The sequence below is a fragment of the Balaenoptera musculus genome, chromosome 20 (assembly GCF_009873245.2).
Source record: "Balaenoptera musculus isolate JJ_BM4_2016_0621 chromosome 20, mBalMus1.pri.v3, whole genome shotgun sequence".
NCBI lineage: Eukaryota > Metazoa > Chordata > Mammalia > Artiodactyla > Balaenopteridae > Balaenoptera > Balaenoptera musculus.
The window spans coordinates 44,585,383-44,608,279 of NC_045804.1; the positions used below are offsets into that span (position 1 = coordinate 44,585,383).

The window sequence follows — 22,897 nt, forward strand, 5'->3', positions numbered from 1 at the left end:
TGCCAGGGGCACCAGACTGATTCTGAGGCACAAATAAAAGAGGCTTCAAACCCAAGGCTTTTCCTACCTGCCTTTACTGGGGAAGAACGCCCATCTGCGGGTTGAGGGTTCCTTCTGAACCTGCGTGGGGAGGGCTCTGAAGTAAGAGGATGTCTGGTGGGTCCTGAGCCGAGCGTTGCATTTGTCAGGGCCCCCAGGAGTCTGGTGGTGGCACTTACAGAGGCTGGGGGGTCTAGCATCCCCACCCATGCAGGAGGCACAGACTGAGCACTTGGTAAAATGTTTCATTCAGTACGTCTTGTTTTCCTCCTAGAGTCAAGGCCACAGCAGAGGGCTGGGGGCAGTGTGTGTGTGTGTGTGAGTGTGTGTGTGTGTGTGAGTGTGTGTGTGTCTGGGAGAGGGGAGGTGTGAACCTGCTTCCTCATGCCAGTTCTCTGGTTGGTTCTCCTGCGGGAGTGCCGCGAGGAAGCCGTCCTCTCCCCTGCAGATGGAGAGAAGGAAGAGAGCCCTCTGCCATAGACTGCTGGGTGTAGCCCGTGGGTCCGGCTGTACAGCCAACGTTTGTGTATGTCCGTAGAACTGGGGTGACGCCCGTTCAGTTTACCACTCAGGGTGGTGGAGTCAAGTGAGCTGATTAGAGGGAGAAGCGTTGTAATTTTCCCCAGCCAGTCTGGGGAGACCCGTCGAATCGCTACCCCTTTGAGGTGAAGCCCAAGCTCCCCAACATCCCCAAGCATTGCGCTAATACTAAGCACTTTCCCTGCCCTGGGCGGGAAGGGAAACAAAGGGGACACTGCCTGCCGTGCAGCACCACTGTTGAGGCCCCCGTCACCCTGGGCCTTCCAAGGCCAGCTCCTGCTGAGTCCTGTACGAGGCACACAGCCCGGCAGGCGCCAGACGGACGCGAGTGTCCGCAGCGCTTCATTTGTCCAGGACTCCCGCGAGGGGCGGAGTTCCCTCCCCAGTCCCGGCCCAGGCCCAGAGAGGCGGGGTCCGGAGGACCCAAAGCCGGGGCGGCGCGGGAGTGCTTGCGCTCCGCCCCACTTTGCCCTCCCGGCTTGGAGCTTCCCCGGCGCACTGCGCTAGTCCGTGCCGTCCACCAGCTCGCACAGCATGTTCTCCAAAGACGTGATGCGCTGCTCCTGGGCCTGCACCTGCTCGCGCAGGGCCTTGATCTCCTCCAGCAGCGTCTCCAGGGTGTGCTGCTGTTGGACGCAGAGGACGGAAGAGGCGGCGTTGGGCGGCGGGCGGCAGGGGGATGTGAAGATTGGGCTTGGGTGGAGCAGGGCGAGACCTTACCGACAAGGGGGCGTCGCTGGCTGACTGGCTGCGGCGGGGGCCGGGGGGCGGGCGCACGTCCAGGATGTTGCGCTTGGTGACCCGCAGCTCGCGGTGCTTGGGGGGCATGTAACCGTCCCTCAACGAGATGAGCACGGGTTCGGCGTCCTGGCCGGATAGCCATTCATCCGCTTCTAGGGCGGGTTCGGGGCCCGGCGTATCTGGGTAAAGGTCGTCTTGGAACAGGTCTGACTGCAGGGGTAGGGGGACACGAGAACGAGCAGGGTGCCAGGCCTGCTCCGCTCCTTTCCGCCTCGGAGCCCTGCCCAACCCCTCTCCCGGCCACTCACCTTGCGGGGCACAGTCATGATGATGGGTTCACACTTTCTTTCGTGCAACTTGTAGAACCTATAAGGGAGCGGGGATCGGCACCCGCTCAGGCTCCCACTCCCTTAACTTTTGCCCGGGACCAAGGGGTTAGAGGCCAACACTTGCTGAGCGCCTACCATGCATTGCACTTTAAACACCCTCTGATGGGGTGTTTATCATCATTAAGAGATGAAGAAACTTAAGTTCAGAGAATGTCAAGCCTGTAGCGTTGGGGCTGGCACTGGAAACAAGCCCATATGACACCCCCCACCCCTGAAAACCCACTATTTTCCAGAGACTACACTATTGGGGAAGCCCCCGTGTCTTCCCGGATGGGACGTGGGAAAAGAGGCAGGTGAGCGGGAAGGGCAAGGCTGCTGACCGTGCAATCTCGCACTTGCTGACATCCAGTCCCCGCTTGGGCATGAACCCCATGCCCCTCTGCGGCTCCTTGCTGCTGAACGTGTTCAGGTAATGCACGAAAGGTGGCTCCTCGGTAATCTCAAAGTACCGAATGCTGCTGTCGCCCTGCAAAACCAGTCGGTTCGGAGATATGCTGGGCGGGCCCCCGATATCTCGGTCCAGCCCCCTCTTCTCCCCTCCCGGCCGCGAGCACCTTGCCACACAGGTAGACGATGCTGGAGTCGGGATCATAGAAGGGCAGTAGGACCCCGTTGCTTGTGTCCATCTCCTGCAGTGCCACTGGCTCCTCGAAGTTGTTCTGCCCGAGCACAGGAGGCGTGACCAGCCCTGTCCCGCCCGCCGTGCCACTATGGATGCCCTGAAGCTCCTTTACGCTTCGTGCCCTCCCCAAAGCCCACGCATTCCCAAGGCAACTCTGGTGAAGAGAGCTGCAGACCCCACCCCTGGACACCACTCTCGGTCCCCCGCACCTATACCCCCTGCGCCGCCGCATGCAGTCACCGCAAACCACCCCCAGGGACTCGGCATCACCAGGCGGGGGCGCCAGCGTGGGCTTCTTCAGGCGACGCAGCAAAACTGGGCAGAGGGGTGGGTGTGAGGATGGCAGGCGCTGCAAAGAGGGCAGCAGCCTCCAGCCCTGTCCAGGTGGGCATGCCCTGCGGGTGGGGGGCGCCTGGCCCCTCTCCCGTGATGCCAGTCCCCGGGGCACACACCCCAAGCGTCCAGCTGCGTTACCGGGTCCCACAGGCCCAGCTCTCGCTGGCTCATGCGGGTGAAGCCCGTGGTGAAGATATGACCCTGGCGCGTGAAGATGGCCCGCATGGGCCTCATTCCCTCGTGGGCCGCAAACCTCTCCTGGGGGGAGGGGGAGACAGGGAGAGGCGTCACCCAGCTGCCTGCCCTGAGGAGCCTGGAGGGGCGGGCAACCAACTTGCTGACTTGGGTGTGGGGGGCGGAGACAAAAGGGGTCCTAAATATTCAGTTTCCTGGGGTCTCCTGGCTGGCCCCAGGCCTGGAGAGCGCGGGGCGCGTGCCTCTCTCTGCAGATTCTGAGCCCTTAAGCGCCCTCAGAGCAGGGGATGCCTGCGGGCTTCCCAGGGGAGCAGAGAGGCGCTTCCCAGACGGGAGCTCCCCGCTCCGCTTCAGCTATCTTGGGCGCGGGCCACGGTCTGGGAGAGCGCTCCCGGCTGACCCAGCGAAGGAGCGAGCGCGTGCGCCCGGCGCGGCCTGGCCTACCGGGTCCCAGAGCGCGAGTTGCCGCTCACTCATCCTGCTGAAGCCGGTGCTGAGTAGCTTCCCGTCTGCGGTGAAGACGGCCCGCAGCGGGCGGGCGCCCTCGTGAGGCCGGGCTCGCTCCTGCTCGCGGGGTTAGTGGGTTAGAGTGCCCGCCGCCCCGCCCCGCTCCGCTCCCGCCGCGCTCGCCGCGCGCACTCCGCGCAGACGTGCACGTGCCCCGCGCATCCAGCGCCCCGCCTTAGGTTGAGGCTGGTGAGGCAGGTGCCGCCGCCCTCCCAGGGCACCCAGCTGGGACAAACAACGCGCGAGGGTTGCCTCCAGTCCCCCGCCCAGAGGGTCAGCTAGGTTGGAAAGGGGCCTGCCCGCGAGCCAGTGTCAGGCTCAGGCGCCGGAAGATGGCGCTGGGTGCCGGCTGGGAGGAGAGGGGTCCGGGGGCGCAGGTTCGGTTCATGCAGGTCTGGTGGGAGGGTAGAGTTTGCAGCTTCTCCCCTCCTCAGTCACAAATCGAGCAGCCCTCCTCTGAGCTTCTGAGATGCAGGGGAGGGGAGGGAACAGGAGCGGGGCTGAGAATTGCGGGCTGGGGGCTTACTTAGGGCAGGGGCTGTGGTTGCAGACACGGTGGGGCAGGGCTGGTGTCTGGGGTTGAGGTGGAGGTGAGAGCTGGGATGAGGGGCTCAGGGGGTTGTGGGTACAGAGGCCTGACAGCTGCTTCCTGGGGTAGGGGTTGGGACGTGGCCAGGCTAGGCACTCACCGCCACCACCTGGCCCTTGCGGGGGTCGATGATGCGCAGGGTCTTGTCCTTGCAGGTGGTGGCTAGCAGCCTCCCGTTGCTGTTCCAGCACACGCTGTGGATGACGTCCGGGTGTATGTCGTCTAGACTCAGAAGCACCTCCCCAGTGCCCACGTTCCAGATGATGATCACATTGTCACCACCTGCCCAGAATGGCCAGGCACCGTCACCTGGCCCTGCCTTTGCCACTCCCCACACCCCCCAATCTATGGTAGGGACCCCTCCCTAGGCCCCCAGACCTGCACTGAGCAGGACGTTCCGGGCAGTGGGGTGCCAGGAGAGGATGCCCACACGTTTGGAGTGGCCCTCGAGTGTGAGGATGGGTTCTGTAATGTTGCGCATAGGGGTATAGTCTGGAATCTGCCACACCTAGATAGAAGGAAAAGGCATAGGGTAGGTGGGATGAGGAGCCCACTTTGTCACTCTGCTCTTCCCTTACTTCCCCCACCCCCCTTCCCCAGGGTCAAGTGCAGGACAAGATGTGATGGTGCCCACATGGGGCAGAAGCAGCTGGGAGCCAGGAGGTGGCACTGTCAGCTTTCCAGAGACCTCCCTACTCACACGAGCAGGGAGACTTCAGAGCACTGCCCCCCTGCTCTTCAGGCCCCAAGGTAGCCATGGCTAAAATTAGTCCTAAGCAGTTCATCCTGGGAGGGGGTGGGCATGTAGCTAAAAATAGCCTGGGAGCTGGACAGGGCAGGGCCCTGGAACTCAGCACCTCCCTCACCACCTTCCACAGCACAGGTGAGGCAGTCCTCCCTGCTTCCCCTGCCCAACAGCCCAGCAGCATCCACCTGGCTCCTACCATGATGGTGGTGTCGTCTGAGGCACTGGCGATGACGTTGTCATTGTGTGGGCACCAGTCGATGTCCAGCACAGGGGCAGTGTGTCCAGTGACCAGTGGGTAGTTCTTATCCACTCGACCTGTCTGCAGGGGTCAGAGAGGGAGATGTGGGGCCACTGTCCTGTGTGTTTTCAGGGGGTGGGGAGTGGATCTGTTTACAGCTCAATTCTCTATTATCTGTTTTCTCTTTGCAGAACCCACCTCCTTTCTGCTCTTCCAACCCCATCCGGCCTACTTCCTCTACTTCACGGAAGACAGAGTTGAAGTCATTTAATATCAAGGAATCAGACACAGAGACGTAAGATAACTTAACCAAGGACACACAGCAAGATACTGGTAGAGCCAAGACTTGACTTCTTAGTCCAGTGCTCTTCTAAAAACATCTGCTTGGAGGAGACTGTTCTTGGGCCTGTTCCCCCAACTGAAATGTCTATGGGAAGCCCCTGGTGGAATAGGTCAAGGTAAGGTAAGATGCAATGCAGTGCTTGACAGCCCTTTCCTAGCCACAGTTGGCAGATCTCCCCCTTGTCAATGGCTTTACCTTGGAACCATAAGCAGCAGGCATTCCTTGTGCCTGCCATCTCCCACCCTGAGCTGGGGCCCATCTATTTTTAATCTTTATGGTATGTTTGTGGGGGCTCTGAGGCCTTTGCAGGGGCTGGCATCAACCCAGACCAGGCGGTAGGGGAGAGGGGTGGCTGTGTGGCATTGGAATGGCACTTGTACTGGGGGAGGAGGTGGCTCCAGCTGAAATTTGAGCCCAGGGGATGATGTCCTTGGATGGTGTCTGCATTGTCCTGGAGTGAGTCACTGGCTATTGCCAGGCCTCATCCTGACCTTGCCACCTGTGGGGCCTCCCCTAACAAGGTGTAGGAAACGGAATCCAGGTCAAGGTCATATCTTGGAGTGGCCATCCTGTGGGTAGAGATTGCTGAGGGGCTTGAGGCTACTCACTAAAGGTGTTGGTCATTGCCTGGCCCCCATCCCTGGAGTAGAGGGGGCTCTGGCCTTATATGTCATGTCCCCCGGCCCTTTGCTCTCATTCTACCTCACCGCAAGATCCAGAATGGGGGAGGTGGCCAAGAACTCTTTGGATAGAGCCTGACCCTGTCTTCAGTGTGCTGCTCCGGGGTGTGTTTTAATCCAAGGGTCACCCTGGGCTGCGTACAAAGATCCTGACACCAAAAACATAAGGGGTGTGGCATCAGGAGAGATAGGAACAGAATCTGGCCAGGTTCTGTCTCCACTGCTTCCCAACTATCCATCACCCGCTCCTGGTCCCTGCTGGGAACAGGGTGCTGCATGGAGAAGGGATGGGCTGTGAGTAGGTGGGGGCCGATGTGATGCTGCTGTTCTAGGAGGGGTGACAGAGCCTCCCAACTGGTCCCTGAGTGACTGGGGAACAGGGAGCAGTCAGTCCACACAGACTGCCCTCCTGACTGAGGAATGGAACTAGGTGAGAACACAGGCTGCTATCAGGAGTCCCCAGGAGTCACAGACAGTGTCCTCCACCTGCTTCCTTCCCCTCATCCCTCACCTTGGCCAGAGGCAGCACGATGAAGGCACCTCCACCTCCAGCTTCCACAATAATGGCCAGGAATTTGGGGTTGACGGCACAGAAGGAGCTGTCCCATGTGACCTTGGACACACGGATGTCCTCGTAGGCCTGGTCAGCCTTTGCCGCCTGTCCAAACACATGGCGGAACTTGCTCTGCCGAACCACGCGCCGGCTCATAGCTGGGGGCAGAGATGGAGGATCTCGGTGCCCAAATTTTGGTCCTTAGTCCCGTAGCTGTGGGAGGGAGGGAGGAAGAGTTGGGGGAGTGGCAAGTGAGAAGGGTCATCTAACCAAGAGTCAGCTATAAATTAATATAGAGTCTGGTCCTAGAAGCAGGGAGTTTTCTTCAAGGTGATGTATGGGAAAGTTCTTTGCTTAGTTCGAGGGGCTAGGATTTGGGGCCTGACTTCTCCTTAGAGAGCCAGGCTTGGGGGACAGTGGAGCCTGACTGGGCCTGAAAGCTTCCTGGAAGTTGAAGTGGTTTTGGAAGGAGCCTCAATGCCAGGCTGCCCTCCCGCTGCCAGCCTTGGATGAGCATCTCTTCACGGAAGTGGTTTATCTCCCAGAGGCACCTCGTCCAGAATCAGAGGCTTTGGCTTAAGGCCATTTGTGGGGCTAGGACTGCAGCCCCTCAAGATCCTAAACTTAGCGTCTGTGGCATAGTTTAGGTGGATGGGGTTTTGCCTTTTTCTAAAAATTTGCCAAGGAGAAGTTCCTCCTGTTAGCTCACCTGAGTTCTTCCTGCTACTGTTTTCATCAGTTTCCTCCCATGCTGTTGGCGGGGGGGGGGGGTGGGGTACGGGGGGACACAGTGTAAGGTGGATCTCTCCTCCTCCCACTTCTCTCTGCACTGGCTTCTCTAAGAGGCCCTCACCACTGTGTTCTGGCTTTTGCCGGCCATACTTCAGCCCCACTTCTCCTCTGGGTCCTCTCTCCTACTAAATTCTCTTGGGGGTGGGGTCCTCGACCCCCCTCCTCCCGGCTCAGAGCCAGATTATCAGGAGTGGAGTGGGGAGGGCGAGGTGCCTTTTCTCCCGCTTGGGGCTTGCGCTAAGCTCTTCCCCAGGGGACACACCGAGCTCTTCCAAAGCCCCAGCGACTGACTCCAGCCCCTCCCCAGCCCCGGGCATCCCTGTGCCCTTCAAGACGCTTCTGCGGCTCCCGGCCTGAGGCCCAGCCTCCCCGCACCCTTCTCCGGCCTCCTGCCCCGGCACTGCGTTCTTGCGAGACGAGGTGTCTGCGCCCTGCGGGCGGGCGGGCCGCTGTTCGGCCAAATATAGACACCAAGTCCGCCCCGCCCGGGACCGAATTTGGCGGCGGGTGGGGGGGAGGGGGAGCAGACTTCTGTCCCCTCCAGACACCCCGCCCGCTTCACTGGCTGCGGTGGCGGCGGTGGGGGGGTGGGTACCTGGTCCTGAGCCGGCCGAGGGGCGCTCACGCTGCGACTTCTCTGCGGAGGGGGTTGGGGCTGCGCTGGGGACCAAGGGAGGCGTCAGGGCACCGGAACTGCCTCTCCGGGTGTCCGCGGCGTCTGGGGCCCGGGCGTTCGGCTGCGCGCTCCGGCCACTGCCTGCGACTCTCGGGGCCGGGCGTCGCTGCAGTCCCAGCTGCCGCTGCCATCAACCTGCGGAGGCGGGCCTAGGGCAGGGGCGGGGTCACAGAGGCCCCGCCCTCTCCAGCGGCGGGAAAGTCGAGCGCTGCAGACTCTGCGCGGCCAGTCCGCGGGCCTTCGAGAAGCGTCAAAAGTAATGTTGCGTGTGTGCGCCGGATGTGCGCGCTCCTCCGCGCTCCGCGCCCCGCGCCTAGCGGGTGGGCTGAGGAGGCCCAGGTTCCCGGACCCAGAGCTGGGCGCTGAGAGAGGGAGCCTACGAGGGGGCGCTCTCCCCTCAGAGCCGGCTGCCGAGCAAGATCAGATGCCTTCACGCTGCATTCCTGCTGCAATCACACTCCCAATTTAGACCATACCGGCGGGCCGGGGCTGTGGGACTGCACGTCCAGACACCCCTGAGTACAGGTCCCGGAAGATGCTCTGGGGGCCCTTGGATGAGGGCCTAGGCTGGCCCAGGGCAGCTGTGAGGGTACCCGACAGGGGCCTGTGAATGTTACTGTTATTAATAGCAATAGCGACCACTGTCACTGTACTAGGCACTTCACGCCGTTAGAGAGGATTCCACCGAACAGGGCACAAAGCAGCCTAAAAACCGGTGGTAGGGGTGTGGGAGAATAAAAAGTGAACACCAGGTTCAAGGGAAAGTGGCTGGCACGGGTCTTTTTTTTTTTTTAATAAATTTATTATTTATTTTATTATTATTTTTGGCTACGTTGGGTCTTCGTTGGGTGGGCTTTCTCTAGTGGACGCGAGGCATGTGGGATCTTCCCGGACCGGGGCTCAAACCCATGTCCCCTGCATTGGCAGGTGGATTCTTAACCACTGCACCACCAGGGAAGCCCTGGCCCAGGTCTTTTAGACACTCAGCCTGACTCCTAAAGTCTTGAGGGCCTTGTTTGAATTGGTGCCCGACTGTGTTCCAGGGAAGCCCCTGCCCCCTCCCACTCCCTTCAAGACCCGCGGATCTGAGTATTGACCAGGGTTAAGGAGGAGATAAAAAGAAACCTGATCAAAATGCAGCCAGTGAAGAACAACTAGTCCCTGTAGCTGCTGTCTTTCCAGTGCTCACCCACTGCCTGGATTTCTTCCTTTGGATCATAAGGCCCTGGAGAGAAGCAGGGGACCGGTTATTACTTCTCACTCTCCAGGACACACCTGGAAATCAATGGAACACAGCCTTCCAGAGGGTAAAGATTAGCATTGGGGGTAAAGGGAGGGAAGGTGGTGGGAACCTCAAAGGCCCTCACAAGGCTTGTTTCTCAGGAAGAGTCCAAGTATTCAGTGGCTTGTGGGGATCAGAACCAGAAACTGTTACAGGTGCCCCAGAAATAATTATGGCATTGGTGGGGAGGGCATGAGGGTAGATGAGGAATCTCCCTTTTACCTGAAGATTCCAGGCACATGATTAGGAGGAAAAGACCTGAGTGACTCAGTAGCTCCTTAATAACAATAGCTAGACACTGTACTAAGGGCTTTACACATATTAATTCCATTCTGAAAATAGTCTTCTGAGATGGGTACTATTATTACCCCTATTTTACAGGTGAGGAAACTGAGGCACAAAAAGGTTAAATAGCTTTTGCATCACTCAACTGGTAGGTAGTACAGCTGAGATTCTTACCCAAGAGGTCTGGTGTCTGTGTCCAGCTTTTCAGCACCATGCCTTTTTGTCTCTCCCTGAAGGCCACCTTATCTCACAAGTGCTGATATTGAGAGATACGCTTGTGGCACAGAGGAAAGGATGCCTATACTAATTACAAAACTGGAGTTTCAGCCGTTGCTCAGTCACCCTATTTTTTCAGCTCTTTGGGCTGTAAACTGAAAAGGGCTGGGTCAGGTGCTTTTCAACTCTGCACCACTTGTTGGCAGAGAAGGGATTTGACATGCTGTCTCCTACCCTGAAACGGCATTTTTTCTTCTCCCATCTCCTTTTCTCCTCTTTAAAGAGAGCCGGGTACTCCATTCTAGAGGTAAGGGTCTGGGACTAGGAAGCAGGAATCCTTTCTTTCCCTCCCTCCCTCCCTCCCTTCCTTCCTTCCTTCCTTCCGTCCATGTTTGGCTGTGTTGGGTCTTTGTTGCTGCACGTGTGTGGTGCGTGGGCTTCTCATTGCGGTGGCTTCTCTTGTTGCAGAGCACGGGCTCTAGGCATGCGGGCTTCAATAGTTGTGGCTCGCGGGCTCTAGAGCGCAGGCTCAGTAGTTGTGGCGCATGGGCTTAGTTGTTCCGCGGTATGTGGGATCTTCCCGGACCAGGGCTCGAACCCGTGTCCCCTGTATTGGCAGGTGGTTTCTTAACCACTGCGCCACCAGGGAAGCCCAGAAGCAGAAATCCTTCAATCCATTCTGCCTTCAGTTCCATCACCTGGGTGTGTGTGGGGGGGTTGCTCTCCAGGTACAAGAGCAGGAACTTACAGGTGTTGTTTAGAGCTGGCATGGCTCAGCCCTGCCCTCTAGGCTTCTTCTGGCTGCCAAGGCCTGGCAGAGCTGGGGGTAGGTGGAGCCAAGGCACAAAGAACCAATCAGTGGAAGAAGCTACTTGGACTTGGTGCTTTCCCTTGCTGTTATCCATTTGAACTGTTAATCTGAATAGCAATCCATAAAAGAAAGGCATAGACTTCATCTTTCATAAAGCCATTTTCTGGAAGAGGTGGCCTGGCAACTTAGACATGATTTGGTCCATTTGCTTTGGCTAGAAAGCCATGACTGATCAGGGTCAGGGACTCCAGGCACCCCTAGAATATTTTGTGAAATGACCTTGCCTTCACCATCGTGCACTCTGGCACTCCAGCCAGAGACCAGTGGTGTGCCCATCTCATTTGATATGGACGATTCAGACTGAAGCAGGCTGACTTAATTTTAGTTCAAGGCAGTGTTTTCTCTGGAAACTGAGCTTTCCCTAGATAGTAGGGCTGCTTTATATGTGATGAATGGCACCACTAAATATCTCATGATGGCTCTGTGGAGGGGTGGGAGAAGTGGAGACCCCTCCCCCCCAGCCTGTTTTTGTTTGTTTGTTTTTGGTTTTGGCCATGCCTCAGGGCTTGCGGGATCTTAGTTGCCTGACCAGGGATTGAACCCCTGCCCTCGGCAGTGAAAGCACGGAGTCCTAACCACTGGACCGCCAGGGAATCCGCACCGCCCCCCCGCGCCCGTTTTAGGGAACTGCTCTTTGGCCCCATCTCTCTTCCTCTACCACTGACATCAAGTGCTTCTCTTCTCTTCTAATGATGGGAGAGGGTTAAATCTTTTACTTCTTTGCAAAGTCATGTCCTGTTTCTAGAAACCTTTCAGTGAGCTGAGGTGCCCTGTGCCGAAAGCTTGTGAACTCTATCTTGCTAATGTCCAGAGAAGTCACCTACCCAAGAAATCCAGTCTCTGCTGGGGCACGTCACGGCAGCTGTCCCAGAACACTTTGTACCACAGATGGCGGCGGAATTTTGGTCTCTTTGCTTATTCATTCTCCTAACATTCAGGTGGTGGCTTTGGCAAGAGCCTCTTTGACCAGGCAAGTTCCCAGCGTGGTCACTTGATTGGAGCCACACTGTCTGAAATAATCTTTAGTGATCTCATTTTCCATCCAGTCTTTATTTTGTGAGAGGTAGAAAGTTATATTTTTTCCCAGAGCTCAGCTCTCTCATAAGGGAGGGAGATCAATCAATGAGAATTGCATCATGTTTACCATCAGTGTTCTCTTCCAATCCCTCCACCTTCTCAGCAACCCCCTTTTGTTGCAGTTGATCAAGTACACGTTTCATCTTCAAAATAAAAATTTATTCAATCTGTAACAAGAACATTGAATCTGCACATTTGCGCACAAGTTCACATTTAAAAACAGCGGAGCACATCAGTAATAAAAAAACCTATGATACAAGTGGAACATCCCAACCACCAGGAAGATTAAGGAAGGAGATGAGACCACTCTTTATATTCTGCTTCAAATGCCTCAAAAAGGTCCCAGAGATTCCAGGGAGCACCTGCTTTAATAAAACGTGAGCATAAAAGTTTGGGGTGGCCTGGGGCAAAGGTAACAGTCAGTGGGAGAGTCTTTTGGACTTGTTTTCTACATTTAGAACGAGTCCTACAAAATTAAAGTAGAAAGAAAGAAAGAAAAGGCACCTTAAGCTATGCCAAGCAAACCAAATTCCAATAAAACATAAAAACCAAACGGTTCCCTGTGGATTTACTGATTCGGAAACATTTCAGGGCCAGTTACCCAGCTTCCAGACTGGGTCATCAGCTTGAGTTAAGCCCTGGGTATTAGCTCTCCATGTGTGCACAGGATGCTGCCACCAGTGTTGCTGTGAGGACACAGATGGCAGCACTAGTCATACACCCCTTGGGACATCTTCAAGCCGATGAGGGATGATTCCAGTTTAGAAATCCTGTCCCAGATCTCTGGGCCACTGAGAAAATGAGGCTGGTTCTCTTTTCATAGCAGGAGCCAGGCGCAGGCACTCTCCACTTCCAGGCCAGAAAAGTACAGAAGCACCTTGCAATAGCTCTCCATGGCATCAAGGGACCCCAAGCCCTGGAGAAGGGTTAGGAGTGTGCAGCTTCCTGCTTTGGTGGCAGGAGGCTTTTTCCTGAAATAGCCGTCGGATGAGTCGCGGCAGCAAATACATTTATGCCTAATACATACCTTAATCTTTTAGTTTGGAAGGGAAAACAAATCCAAGATGTTTTTAAGTTGGATTGGTGCTGAAATAGCTAAAATTTCATCTCATCTACCATCAAAAAGCAAAACAAAATTAGACAAAAACGACAGTAGCCATTCACCATTACAACCATCACTATAAGACACACCATCACTGAGGAAATTATGAATATTTCCATACAGAGTGTTGGATGGGAGTGCAAGACACAGATGGAAGTCAGCTCCAGGTTTTCCCCACTTACCCATGAGGGCTGACCATAAGGCTGACCTTGCTCAGTGTGAGGACTCACAGGACGGCCAGGGCTGGGTGCCTGGAGAAGGAGGAATCTGAGCGGCCATCAAGATGATGCACGTTTTAATATTCACAATGTAAACAAAATATCCACAAACAGTTCAAAAAAGCCAAAGAATGGCTTTATTTAAAAAATTTTAAATGCCCTTGAAAGAGACCCTTTTTGCATAATGCTTTCTTAAAAAAAAAAAAAAAAAAGAGAGAGAGAGAAACAATTCCCACAAAAACATCTTTACCAAACATGGCTAGATCACTTCAGAACTGAAATCCTCAGATGGACCAAATGAAGATTTCTGTGAGCTGCTATGTCTCAGAAGCTTCAGATCTATCCAAGAGCATCTGTCTGGGGCCCTTGAGCAGGAGGGGACCTCAGAGCCTGGGCTGTCATCCTCAGGCTGTCCTTGGGGCTCTTGGTAGTTCCCAAAATGAGAAAGAGGAAATACCAGTTGGGATAAAGGTACAGAACCAGGAAAATGCTAGATAAAGAGCCTGAAGAGGCTGAGATGTTAGGAATGATCCTAAACATTCGGAATCTGAAAGGCAACCAAAATGAGGAGAGATGAGTATTACTACACTACGGTACTGTGTATCTGCTATAGTACAAACTACTCCTAAGTGTTTCTAAAATCAAAAAAGGGGTTTCTCTCCTTCCTACTGACCAGGTAACCATCCAGATTACAGCTCAAAATCTGTGTGCTCCTGGGGCTTTTACCCCATGCACCACAGTGTTACTTTTTACACACACACACACACACACACACACACACACGTACACCCCTCTAGAATAATTTTGAGTCAGACTATGGTGGTTTTCAAAATAAAGAGAGGCACTGAGCGAGAGGTCCAAACTTTTCCTACTCATCTCTGTCAATCTACCAGACCTGCTGTTTCGGGTCTGGCTTTTCCATGAACAGGAAAGGGAAATAGGCCACCTGAGATTATCCGTTTGAAGAGAATAAAGTTTAGAAAGTTCTTGATAGGCCATCATGTACTTCTCCTGGACAGTGCTCAGCTACATAAATAGCACAAGAACACTCAGTTTTGGGAGTCTGAGGGCTGGCAAAACCCTATGGCATGGTTGAATTACAGACCTTGTATAGAGAATGTTTATTTAGGCAGGTAAATTAAATGATAAAAAGTATAATTATTAAAAAAAAAAAGGCAGAGCAAGACCTCCTCTACTCTTTAAAAAAAAAAAAGGTTTTGTTTTTCTTCACAGCGTTTGAGGTTCCCCCACTCCCAATCTTTGTTGTTCTTTAATGCAGTGAGAGTGAGCATTAAACACAGTGGCCGGGAGAAGAGAGAACAGTGCAATACTGTCGACCCTGTGTGTACTTCTTAATATGAGGGATGTCACCATCTCAAGGGATTAACTGAGTGGACACTCTTAACCTCCATGCAAAGCCTCCTCTTCCCACCCCTGCCACAGTTTCCTGTCCTTTCGCCAACATATTGGTGATGGAACTGCCTCAACAAGAAAGGGCAGTTTAGATGGATGAGCCCTGGAAATTCATAACCCTGTCCTGCAAGCCTCCTCACACTGGAACGTGCCACCTAGTAAAACATTTTACAACACATTAAATATCCTGGAGTCACAAAGCTGTGTGGATGACACATTTGAACATTTAAGGAAACTATTTAGGGACAGCACAGGCACATATCATTACTACACCATAAAAACACTTAGAGCAGGAGGTTTCTTTCCAATCTGCCTCCTGGCAGTGATGTCAGACCCAACCGGGTCTGATGTCAGACCTCCACCCGGCAACTGGATTCACAGCTCCTCTTGAACACCTACGAGTGGCCTGAGTCCACCTTTGCTCTCTCCTTTGGGTCACCGTACCACCTGTCCTCATCGAACTCTGGCCTCTGACATCACCTTGACAGTCTGTGCATCTGTTTTTTCCTCTCAGTACTGTGATGAACCCAAAACCTGAATCTTAGGTCTGTGCTCGGTCAACCTCTCAGCAATGTGGACAACCACCAAAGCAAACAGGAAGCAAATCTGCAAACCTCTTCAGTTTTGATGAGCTGCAGTGGGTGTTCCATTCCAAGCTAAATATGTTTTCTGTAAGAAGCTGAAACAGGCTTGTTTACGGCAGGTGCTCCTGTGTCACGGACCTCCACAACAGCAGCAAAGCAACAGCATCCTAAACGCGGTCATTAAGGGTGCCTGCCCTTGGCCGAGGCCTCCCTGCAGCCCTTCAGCCTAATCCATTAGGAGCTTCCACCCTGGGCAGCAGTGACACTCACATATACTCCCTGGCTCTGGTTCAGCTAGTGGCAAACAACATTCTGGGATTTCAGTCTCAAAGAGAAATCAGCCTTCAGTCAAACTGTGATCTAATGGGAGCCTTTAGGGGTTTCTCTGAGGAGGAAGTTACTAACGCATAATTTGGCAGGAGCTGGTGATTAGAAGTCTCCATTTAAAAAAAAACCACCATCAATATATGCTCTGCAGATTCCTACCTACACCCATCAGTCTTATTTCTGTGGTGTCCGTATGTTTTCCAGTTGCAGCTTTACTATTTCTTAAAATGGATAAATCAAAAAGACCCTACAACATACAACATTAACAACAAAACAATGTAAGAAAGTGACAACATTATGTACATAAGTACTGTGTATAAACTAGAGAAATGACAAATCTTCCAGGAAAAGGAAAAAAAAAAACTTACGTCAAGTGTTAACAGTGATAATATTAAAAAGAAAACATTGCATTCAATGGAGGTTATACATATGTAATGTAACAATTCAAATACCTACAAAATTAAAAAAAATAGGCAGCACTGGGAGAAACAGCATGAGGGAGGAAAATAAATTGGAAAAAATATGGCCATTAAACTTAGAAGGCCCACAGAATTATTCAAGTAACGAAAGGGTTAAAACCCTACATATGTATTCATTTTACAAGAACACACTGACTTTTAATTGCTGTTTTTCAAACTTGTCCCTATTGTGTTTTAGTTGGGAGAATGCTGCAGGGCACATTTCTAGGGCATGGGGGTGGGGTGGGGTAGGATGACCACCTGTGTGGAGCCCATCCACCTGGAAGATACTGGGCGGTGGTGGCCTCTCCACCCCCAATTTCACCTCCTCCTCTTCTGCTTTCCTCTAGAGAGGACCTCTTGGATTTCCTTTGGAGTTCATTTTAAATTTAATAAAATTATTTGCTTGGGGTAAAAAAGTATTTGCTTGATAAGTTTACAAAGCCAGCCATTATCATGCCTTTTTGTAATGATACACTCTGGAGACCAGGAGAAATGAATTGTGGAAGACCCTCTTTGAAAGCAAAGCAGACCTGCCCATTTCGGGAACTCCAAGGGGCTGGGGCTGGGGCCGGGGACCAAGTCTGAGAGCATGCTGACGTTGGGCTGCCCCCTTCAGTGAATCCAATGCATCAGGTCTGGAGACCTAACCATCATCGCACAGGCCTGGGGCAGCATTTCCGATTTCCAGCTTCAACCCCACCTTCCCCATCTGCTTCCTTCCTCAATCAAGCAAGCATGCCTTCCCTCGGGGGGCAAAATGAGGAGCAGGTGGCAGTAGATTGAAAAACAGCAACTTGCCTTTGATAAAGGTGTTCTTTGAAAATGAGTATTTTTTGAGGTTTGCATTTTCCAAAAATAAAAAATGATAAAATGGTCTTGCCGTCCAAATCAAACTCTCTCTCTCTCTCACACACACAGAGGAAATAAACCAAACCCTGCATGCGCCAGGAACAGTAAAATGACCAAAATATTATAAAATTAACCAATAAAGTGCATGTTCCTTACATATTACACCTGCCCCTTTTACAAACATTTCTTTCAGAAAGTCACATGTATAGGCTCAGAATCACATGGTATTATAGAAGGGGTTGGTTGTCCGTTTTTTATCATTTGCTTTTTTCAGTCTCCTTAGGGGGTGAGTTCTGCCGTGCTGCTGACGGGGCACTACAGCCAGCCCTGGAGCTGGGCCTGCACCCTGCAGTCCCTGGGTCTGTACCAAAGGAAGGCCTCCTTCAGAACTAGTCAATTCAGGGCCTGCCCTGGGGAGCAAACACTGCTGACTGGAACCAAATTCTTTGGCATACTGTACAAGGGGCCTCTGCACTGGCTTGCTCTGTGCGATACACTCTGTTGTTTTGAGTTGCTCTATGAAATACTTGGTGGGCTCTAGGTTCTGGGGAGCATCTGGGTTTTCTGGGGGCTCCTGGGCCTCCATTCCCGAGCCCGTTCTGATGAAGGGCTGAAGCAGTTTGAGATGAGGGGACTCAGAGCAGACAGGCCCCCTCTCCGGTAAACAGTCTTTACAGAGGTCCAAGTAACCTAACTTGGCGAGGGAAGCTGAACGCCTCATTTGCGATGGTTTGGGGAGCCCTACCTGAGAAATCGCTTGGGACTCGATTTCTTTAGCGCGCTCCTTCACCCCACTGGGGCTATGACTGAGACCCTTTATACCGTCACTACTAGAGCTGTGTGGGAGCTGACAGGCTACAGGTGATGGGTCCCGTTTTTCTTGTTGCTCCCCAACACTGTCACCGAGTTTGCTAATTAAACACAGGTCTTCGCTACTTAACTGGGAGCCCTGATATGGCACTTCACTGCCCCTGGAGAGGGGGCCCTCCTGACTTTCTTCCCAGCTGCCCTTCTCTGCAGAGGGCTCATTGTCTGTGGTGCTGCTTTGCCCTGTGAAGCCTTCCAGGTGAACCACCGTCTCGGGATGCAGGTAAGCCAAGCTGGCACCAAGTACGCGGGTTGAGTGACGGACAAAAGGCGCTGCTGTCTCCAGGGCAGCTGCTGGGCTGTTGCCCCAGTCTTCAGGGCTGCTCAGGGTGGGGGCTGGGTGGGCGGGCCTGCTGTGCTCATGCTCGGGAGAGGAAGAATGAGGCAGAGGTAGCGCTCTGGGGTGCAGAGAAGCCTGGTCGGGGCTCAGTGTCCGGTTCAGATTTTCATCCAGTGCACAGAGGATAGTGATGGACTCCTCCACTTTCACTTTCCTCAGTCCCTGCTCCCCACTCTTTTCACTGGTGGCTGTTTCCCCCTCTGGCCCGTGATCGGGTGTCGTGACTGTGTGGGTGTATTCAATGATTTCTATCTTCTTGGGAAGAGGCAGAGGGACTGCTGGTGTCTCAGGTCCCTGGCATGAGACCGAAGTCCTCTGCTCCTTCAGGACTCCTTCCTGCTGTGTTCTGGGACCTGACCCTGGGCGCTTCTGAGGAGCTGGCAACGGGTGAGACTCCAGCAGCTCGGGTGCTGGAACGATGGCATGCTGCTCAGAATGGGGTAGGGAGCCAGCCTCAGACCCACTGCATTTCCCTTTGCCCTTGCTCATCTCTGGTTCCTTGGGGACAAATGAATGTTCTAGGGTGGCTTCATCACTCTTCCCTTTTGGTGCTAGATCTGCCACAGAAGAAGAATCATTCTTGGAATTCTTACGAGTGGACGACGAGGTACAAGCAGCGGCAGCACCGTGGTGCTCTTGCTCCTGCCGCAAGCGCTCCTCAAACTCCAAGGTGGCTCGCCTCACGGACCCGGGGTACCACTTGGCACCCGGGGGCATCCCTGGGCCCCAGAGCTCTTGTTCCCCCTCAGCTGGTTCCTCTTCTTCCAGCTCTGTGGTGGATGAGTGTGCCACTGGGCACCCTTCTGGCTCCCACTTCCCTGAGTCTTTGGCTAGTTCAGGCTGGGCTGTGCAGGAACCTTCACTCTGCTCCAGATTTCCAGGTTTGTTCTCTGCGGCTTGGACCCTCTCAAGGGGCAGCTCATGGACGATGTGCTTCTTTGGTGTATGGCATGGAATGGATAGGATGTCGCCTTTCACTTGAATCTGTCCAACTCCTTGACTGATGGATTCAATCTCAGTGACGATTTCTTTGACTGAAATTGCATTTTCTGAGTGAGACTGCATGAAGATGTCTGGGCTGACCAGTTCTGAGATTGCCTAAGAAGAGAAAACAGTGAGATGGTTATGGCAAACTGTAATCTAATTGAAAATGCCAGAGTTTTTGCTTACTAATCCTCTGATCCAGGAGAACCTTCTGGCTCTCTGAGGACACAAATCATGGAGTGCCTGGGACCGTCCTCTGCCTGGGGTTGTATTCTGTTTTTGTTGTACAAGAAAAAACCAGATTCATCAAAGGCAGAGATACAAAATTAGTCATAGGTTGTGTCACTGTCTACTGAACTTTTGTTCTGTTGACTCAAATAGGATTCTAATGCAGTATCTTGCTCCAAAAGTAAACAGCAAGTAGCCTTGGAGGCTCCTATAATCCTTATTTTCCTAAGACCATGAGCCTTCAGGATTTAGGCCATACTGGGGTAAATGAAACCTTTCCTCTCTAGCCTATCCCCTTCCAGTTTGATACTAACTTGGTTCAAGGGGAGGAGTTCCATTGAAGGGCTCAGTGGCCACCTTAAATATGCCCAGTGTTAGAGGAAGCTGGATGTCTGATTTGGAGACTCACTGCTCTCTTCTGTCCTTTGTCTTGACAGCTTTTGTCCACATCCTCCCACTGCTCCTCCCAGCAGCCGCATCCCAGCACATGGGGGCACTCTATATCTGACTGCACAGTTCCTATGTTTCACATGGCTTCTTCCTTGGCTTATGCAGCCACGTGCCTGAGCAAACTTAGAAACTGCGAATCTGACATTTTAGTGTTCCACCAGTTACATATTCCCAGATGGATTTAGAACAAGGCCAAAGAAAACTGGCCAATGCAAAATCAAGTCCTACTGTAAAAAAATAAGAATTTCAAAATTTAGAAATGGTCCTTGGACATCTCTTAAAGCAACATCATTATGACCATCAATCTACTTTGTTAACATTTTTATAAACCTTCAAGGTACAGTATTTCCCTAGGAATTGTTCTTGTCTTTCTCCTTCAAAAAGAGTCAGAGCTAGTACAAACTAACAAGATCAGTTATGCCTTTGGGAGAAATCTGCTGGGACATCAGGCAGAGGCAAACTTGCCAAGGCTGGGAGAGAAGCCACAGCGGGCCCAGTGTGTGCATAGGCTGTGGAGAGAGTGCTCATATGACCAGAACTTTGCAGAAAAGCTATTTCTGTCAGAGCCACTACATCCATTAGTCCAAAGGAGAGCTCAGGCATTCTGATTTTCCCGGCAGAAACGAAATAGAGGCATAGCTTTTGGGGAGAGAAGACAGAAGCAGAGGCAACAACTGCCCTGGGGTAGTTAAGAAGAGAGAGAACAGATGAGGAGTGAACGAGGTGGTAAATATAAGTAGACAGCAATCAGGAGATGTCAAGAATCTAGTCAGCTCCACTGAAATCGTGAAATGACTTCATTTATGTTAGAGTAAATCTGTCCCCACTTGCTTCCCAATTACTGTATTATACTGACATAAGATACCATTGTTTTTAAGATGCAACCCAATTTCAAAAGTCAAAATGAGAATAAGTGTGAGTCTCAGAGTTGATGATGTATAGTAATTCTTTCCCTGGTCTGAGATGGCTCATGAGAACTCATGCCACTGAGACGAATCTTGGGATTCTGTCTGCTCTCAAATCATTTCCCCAAACCATCCCTCAATTCTTGAATACCACAGCGTCTGCAATGAGGAACCATTCAGAGACATTATTAATAGCAAGAACTCAGCATGGGAATCAGTTGCTACTCCAACAACTATTAACACACGTCTAGTCTTTGAATTTTCTGAGGCAGAAAGAATTTCCCAAACAAATCCATCCTCTCAGAGAGACACACGTCTCACTCAGGTAACAGATCAGTCCCTGGCACCTCACTGTTGGTGAGATTTGATCTGAACTGCGGAGGTCCAGAGGGGACCCTCTCCTTGGTCAGGCAGGACATTTGTTTTGGCTAATCCCTTCTTCCCTCATCCCCTCTCAGAAGTGCTTCCAATGACACCAAAAGCCTGGAAAGATAAATTCCTTGAAAGGCAACTGATTTAGAAAAATATTTAAACCCTAAATTTTCACGCCAGACTGTCTCTCTCACATCGCCTTCCTAAATCTTTAGCAACATCAAAAATAGAGTGAACATAGCAGAGTCCCAAATATTTTGTCATTAAAGAGAACTTCATTAGGCATAGAACTATAAAGACAGTTTTTACCTTTGACTGTTCCTCATCTATTGAAGATTCTTCAGATGCATGGGGAGTATTACTCAGAGAGCTGCTTCTCTGGTCATCAGCTGTCGCTTCGGAAGGGGCTACTTCGACCACTGACAGTCGACAGCTCTCGCTCCTTCCTCCACCCAGTTCCTCCATCCTTGAGTGAGAAAAAGATCGGGACCGGGTTTCTTGGGAAAGCTCTACAAACTTTTCTAGCGCGCTAAAAAAGTCAATGCGATCTGTACTGAAATCTGAGACTTCAGCCTGGCAACTGGGTTGGGGGCTCGGTGAGTCAGCATCAGGGGACATGGGGAGATCTTTCAGGCGGGATGTCAATTCTTCCATGGGCAGTAAGTGGACGTTCATGTCTGCTTTCAGTGCGTCTGTCTCCAAATCTTCCACTGTTAAGTCTGGGAACTTGTTGGCCATTTCTGGGTCCTGTCCAGGTTGTATTAAGGCTTTGGATGCATGGCAGTTGTCAAGAGGGAATTTTGATTCATTGAGACAACACCCTGATGAGCATCCATTGATGTCATTTAGGTTTAATTCATCTTCAATCTGTCCGGCATGAAATTCCCTAGAAGTAAACTCCAAGCAGATCATTCTTTCTTTGGTACACAGGCCTTTCTGATTTTCATCCTGTGGGACGACATGTTCCACGAAGACGGGAGGTATGGGTGGGTGACTCTCCATGGTCTTCACCTCGGCAATCTGGTCTGCTGAGGTGGTGATCTCCTTCTTGTTGAGTTCTAGTCCTGCTTTGCAGATGGGTTCGTGGTGGTCCGAGAGGTCACTATCTGAATGAGATCGCCAGAGCTTGTTATGCCGCTGTTTGCTGTGGAGGACATACATAGGAAACGCCTTACTCTGGTTTGTGAAAACAATCAATACCCTCCCAGGAAACCGCTCCCAGATAAACTTAAATCTTAACCTGCAAGATGCTTTGTTAATGCCCAATGGAAGTAGGTAATCAACAGTTGAAAAGAGGCTCAATTTCACTAATAGCAGACAACAAAAACAAAGCAAAATAACAACAAAAACAAATGAATATGAGATCTGACTTTTTACTATCAGACTTATAAGAGCTAAGATAGTTGTTAACAGCCAGTGTTGATGATGGTTTGGTCAAACTAGCCGCCCTCTCATAACACACAGTTGATAGGAGTGTGAACTGTAGAATTTTAAAGAATGAAATCCGGCAATAGCTCTCAAAATCTAACCCTTTAAACAGCAACTCTCCCTTTAAAATTTTTACTTGGAGAAATACTACTGCATAAGTGCACAAAGCTATACATATAAGGATGTTTACTGTAATACCGCAACACCAAAAAAAATTTATTTAAATTAGAGTCCATATACTTATATGAGGCTATTAAAAACAGTCAAGGGGACTTCCCTGGTGATCCAGCGGGTAAGACTCCGCACTCCCAATGCAGGCGGCCCGAGTTCGATCCCTGGTCGGGGAATTAGATCCCACATGCCGCAACTAAGAGTGTCCTCATGCCGCAGCTAAAAGATCCCGTGTGCCACAACTAAGACCCAGTGCAGACAAAATAAATAAATAAATATTTTTTAAAAAGTTAAAAAAAAAACCAGTCAAGTATTTTAGTGGAATGATGTTCAAGGTACACTATTAAGTGAAAAGCATGTTGAACACACTTGGAATAGTCAGTTCCCATACTAGTATAAGTATAGGAAAATATCTAGAGGAACATCACCAAACTGGTAACAGTGTTTCTTTCAAGGAAGGCAGGGCTTTTACTTTTGGG

General features: G+C 51.9%; 2 protein-coding genes across 9 annotated transcripts in view; both read right to left on the reverse strand.

The window, feature by feature from the left end:
* Positions 1-57: 57 nt before the first annotated feature.
* On the reverse strand, positions 58-8,131 carry CORO6 (coronin 6). Of its 3 annotated transcripts, XM_036835585.1 has the most exons (11): positions 7,908-8,131; positions 6,479-6,733; positions 4,903-5,025; positions 4,337-4,466; positions 4,059-4,240; positions 2,806-2,925; positions 2,264-2,368; positions 2,030-2,175; positions 1,629-1,686; positions 1,300-1,530; positions 1,083-1,205 (listed from the first exon to the last, which is right to left on the reverse strand). In XM_036835585.1, exons 2-11 carry the CDS (start codon positions 6,674-6,676, stop codon positions 1,083-1,085), a joined length of 1,416 nt encoding a protein of 471 aa, XP_036691480.1. In that variant the 5' UTR covers positions 6,677-6,733; positions 7,908-8,131. The 3 variants fall into 3 exon arrangements, with proteins under 3 accessions (XP_036691479.1, XP_036691481.1, XP_036691480.1); XM_036835584.1 differs by lacking the exon at positions 7,908-8,131 and having other exon boundaries at positions 58-1,205; positions 6,479-6,676; XM_036835586.1 differs by lacking the exons at positions 4,059-4,240; positions 4,337-4,466; positions 4,903-5,025; positions 6,479-6,733; positions 7,908-8,131 and adding an exon at positions 3,307-3,776 and having other exon boundaries at positions 58-1,205.
* Positions 8,132-11,856: 3,725 nt separating this feature from the next.
* Positions 11,857-22,897, reverse strand: part of SSH2 (slingshot protein phosphatase 2) — a 245,388-nt gene continuing 234,347 nt past the window's right edge. For all 6 annotated transcript variants that reach the window (XM_036835260.1, XM_036835257.1, XM_036835261.1 and 3 more), the window contains 2 exons: positions 21,129-21,963; positions 11,857-18,978 (listed from right to left, as the gene is read on the reverse strand). In XM_036835260.1, coding sequence (XP_036691155.1) covers positions 16,891-18,978; positions 21,129-21,963 — 2,923 coding nt within the window. In that variant the 3' untranslated portion in view covers positions 11,857-16,890. The remainder of the gene's footprint in view (positions 18,979-21,128; positions 21,964-22,897) is intronic.

Coding starts and splice junctions, on each gene's coding strand:
- CORO6 (XM_036835584.1), bottom strand. CDS start 6,676: ATGAGCCGGCGCGTGGTTCGGCAGAGCAAGTTCCGCCATGTGTTTGGA. Junction 2,926..4,058: donor GCAAGGGCCAGGTGGTGGCG/GTGAGTGCCTAG, acceptor CCCTCCCCCCAG/GAGAGGTTTGCGGCCCACGA. Junction 1,531..1,628: donor TCATGACTGTGCCCCGCAAG/GTGAGTGGCCGG, acceptor CTACCCCTGCAG/TCAGACCTGTTCCAAGACGA.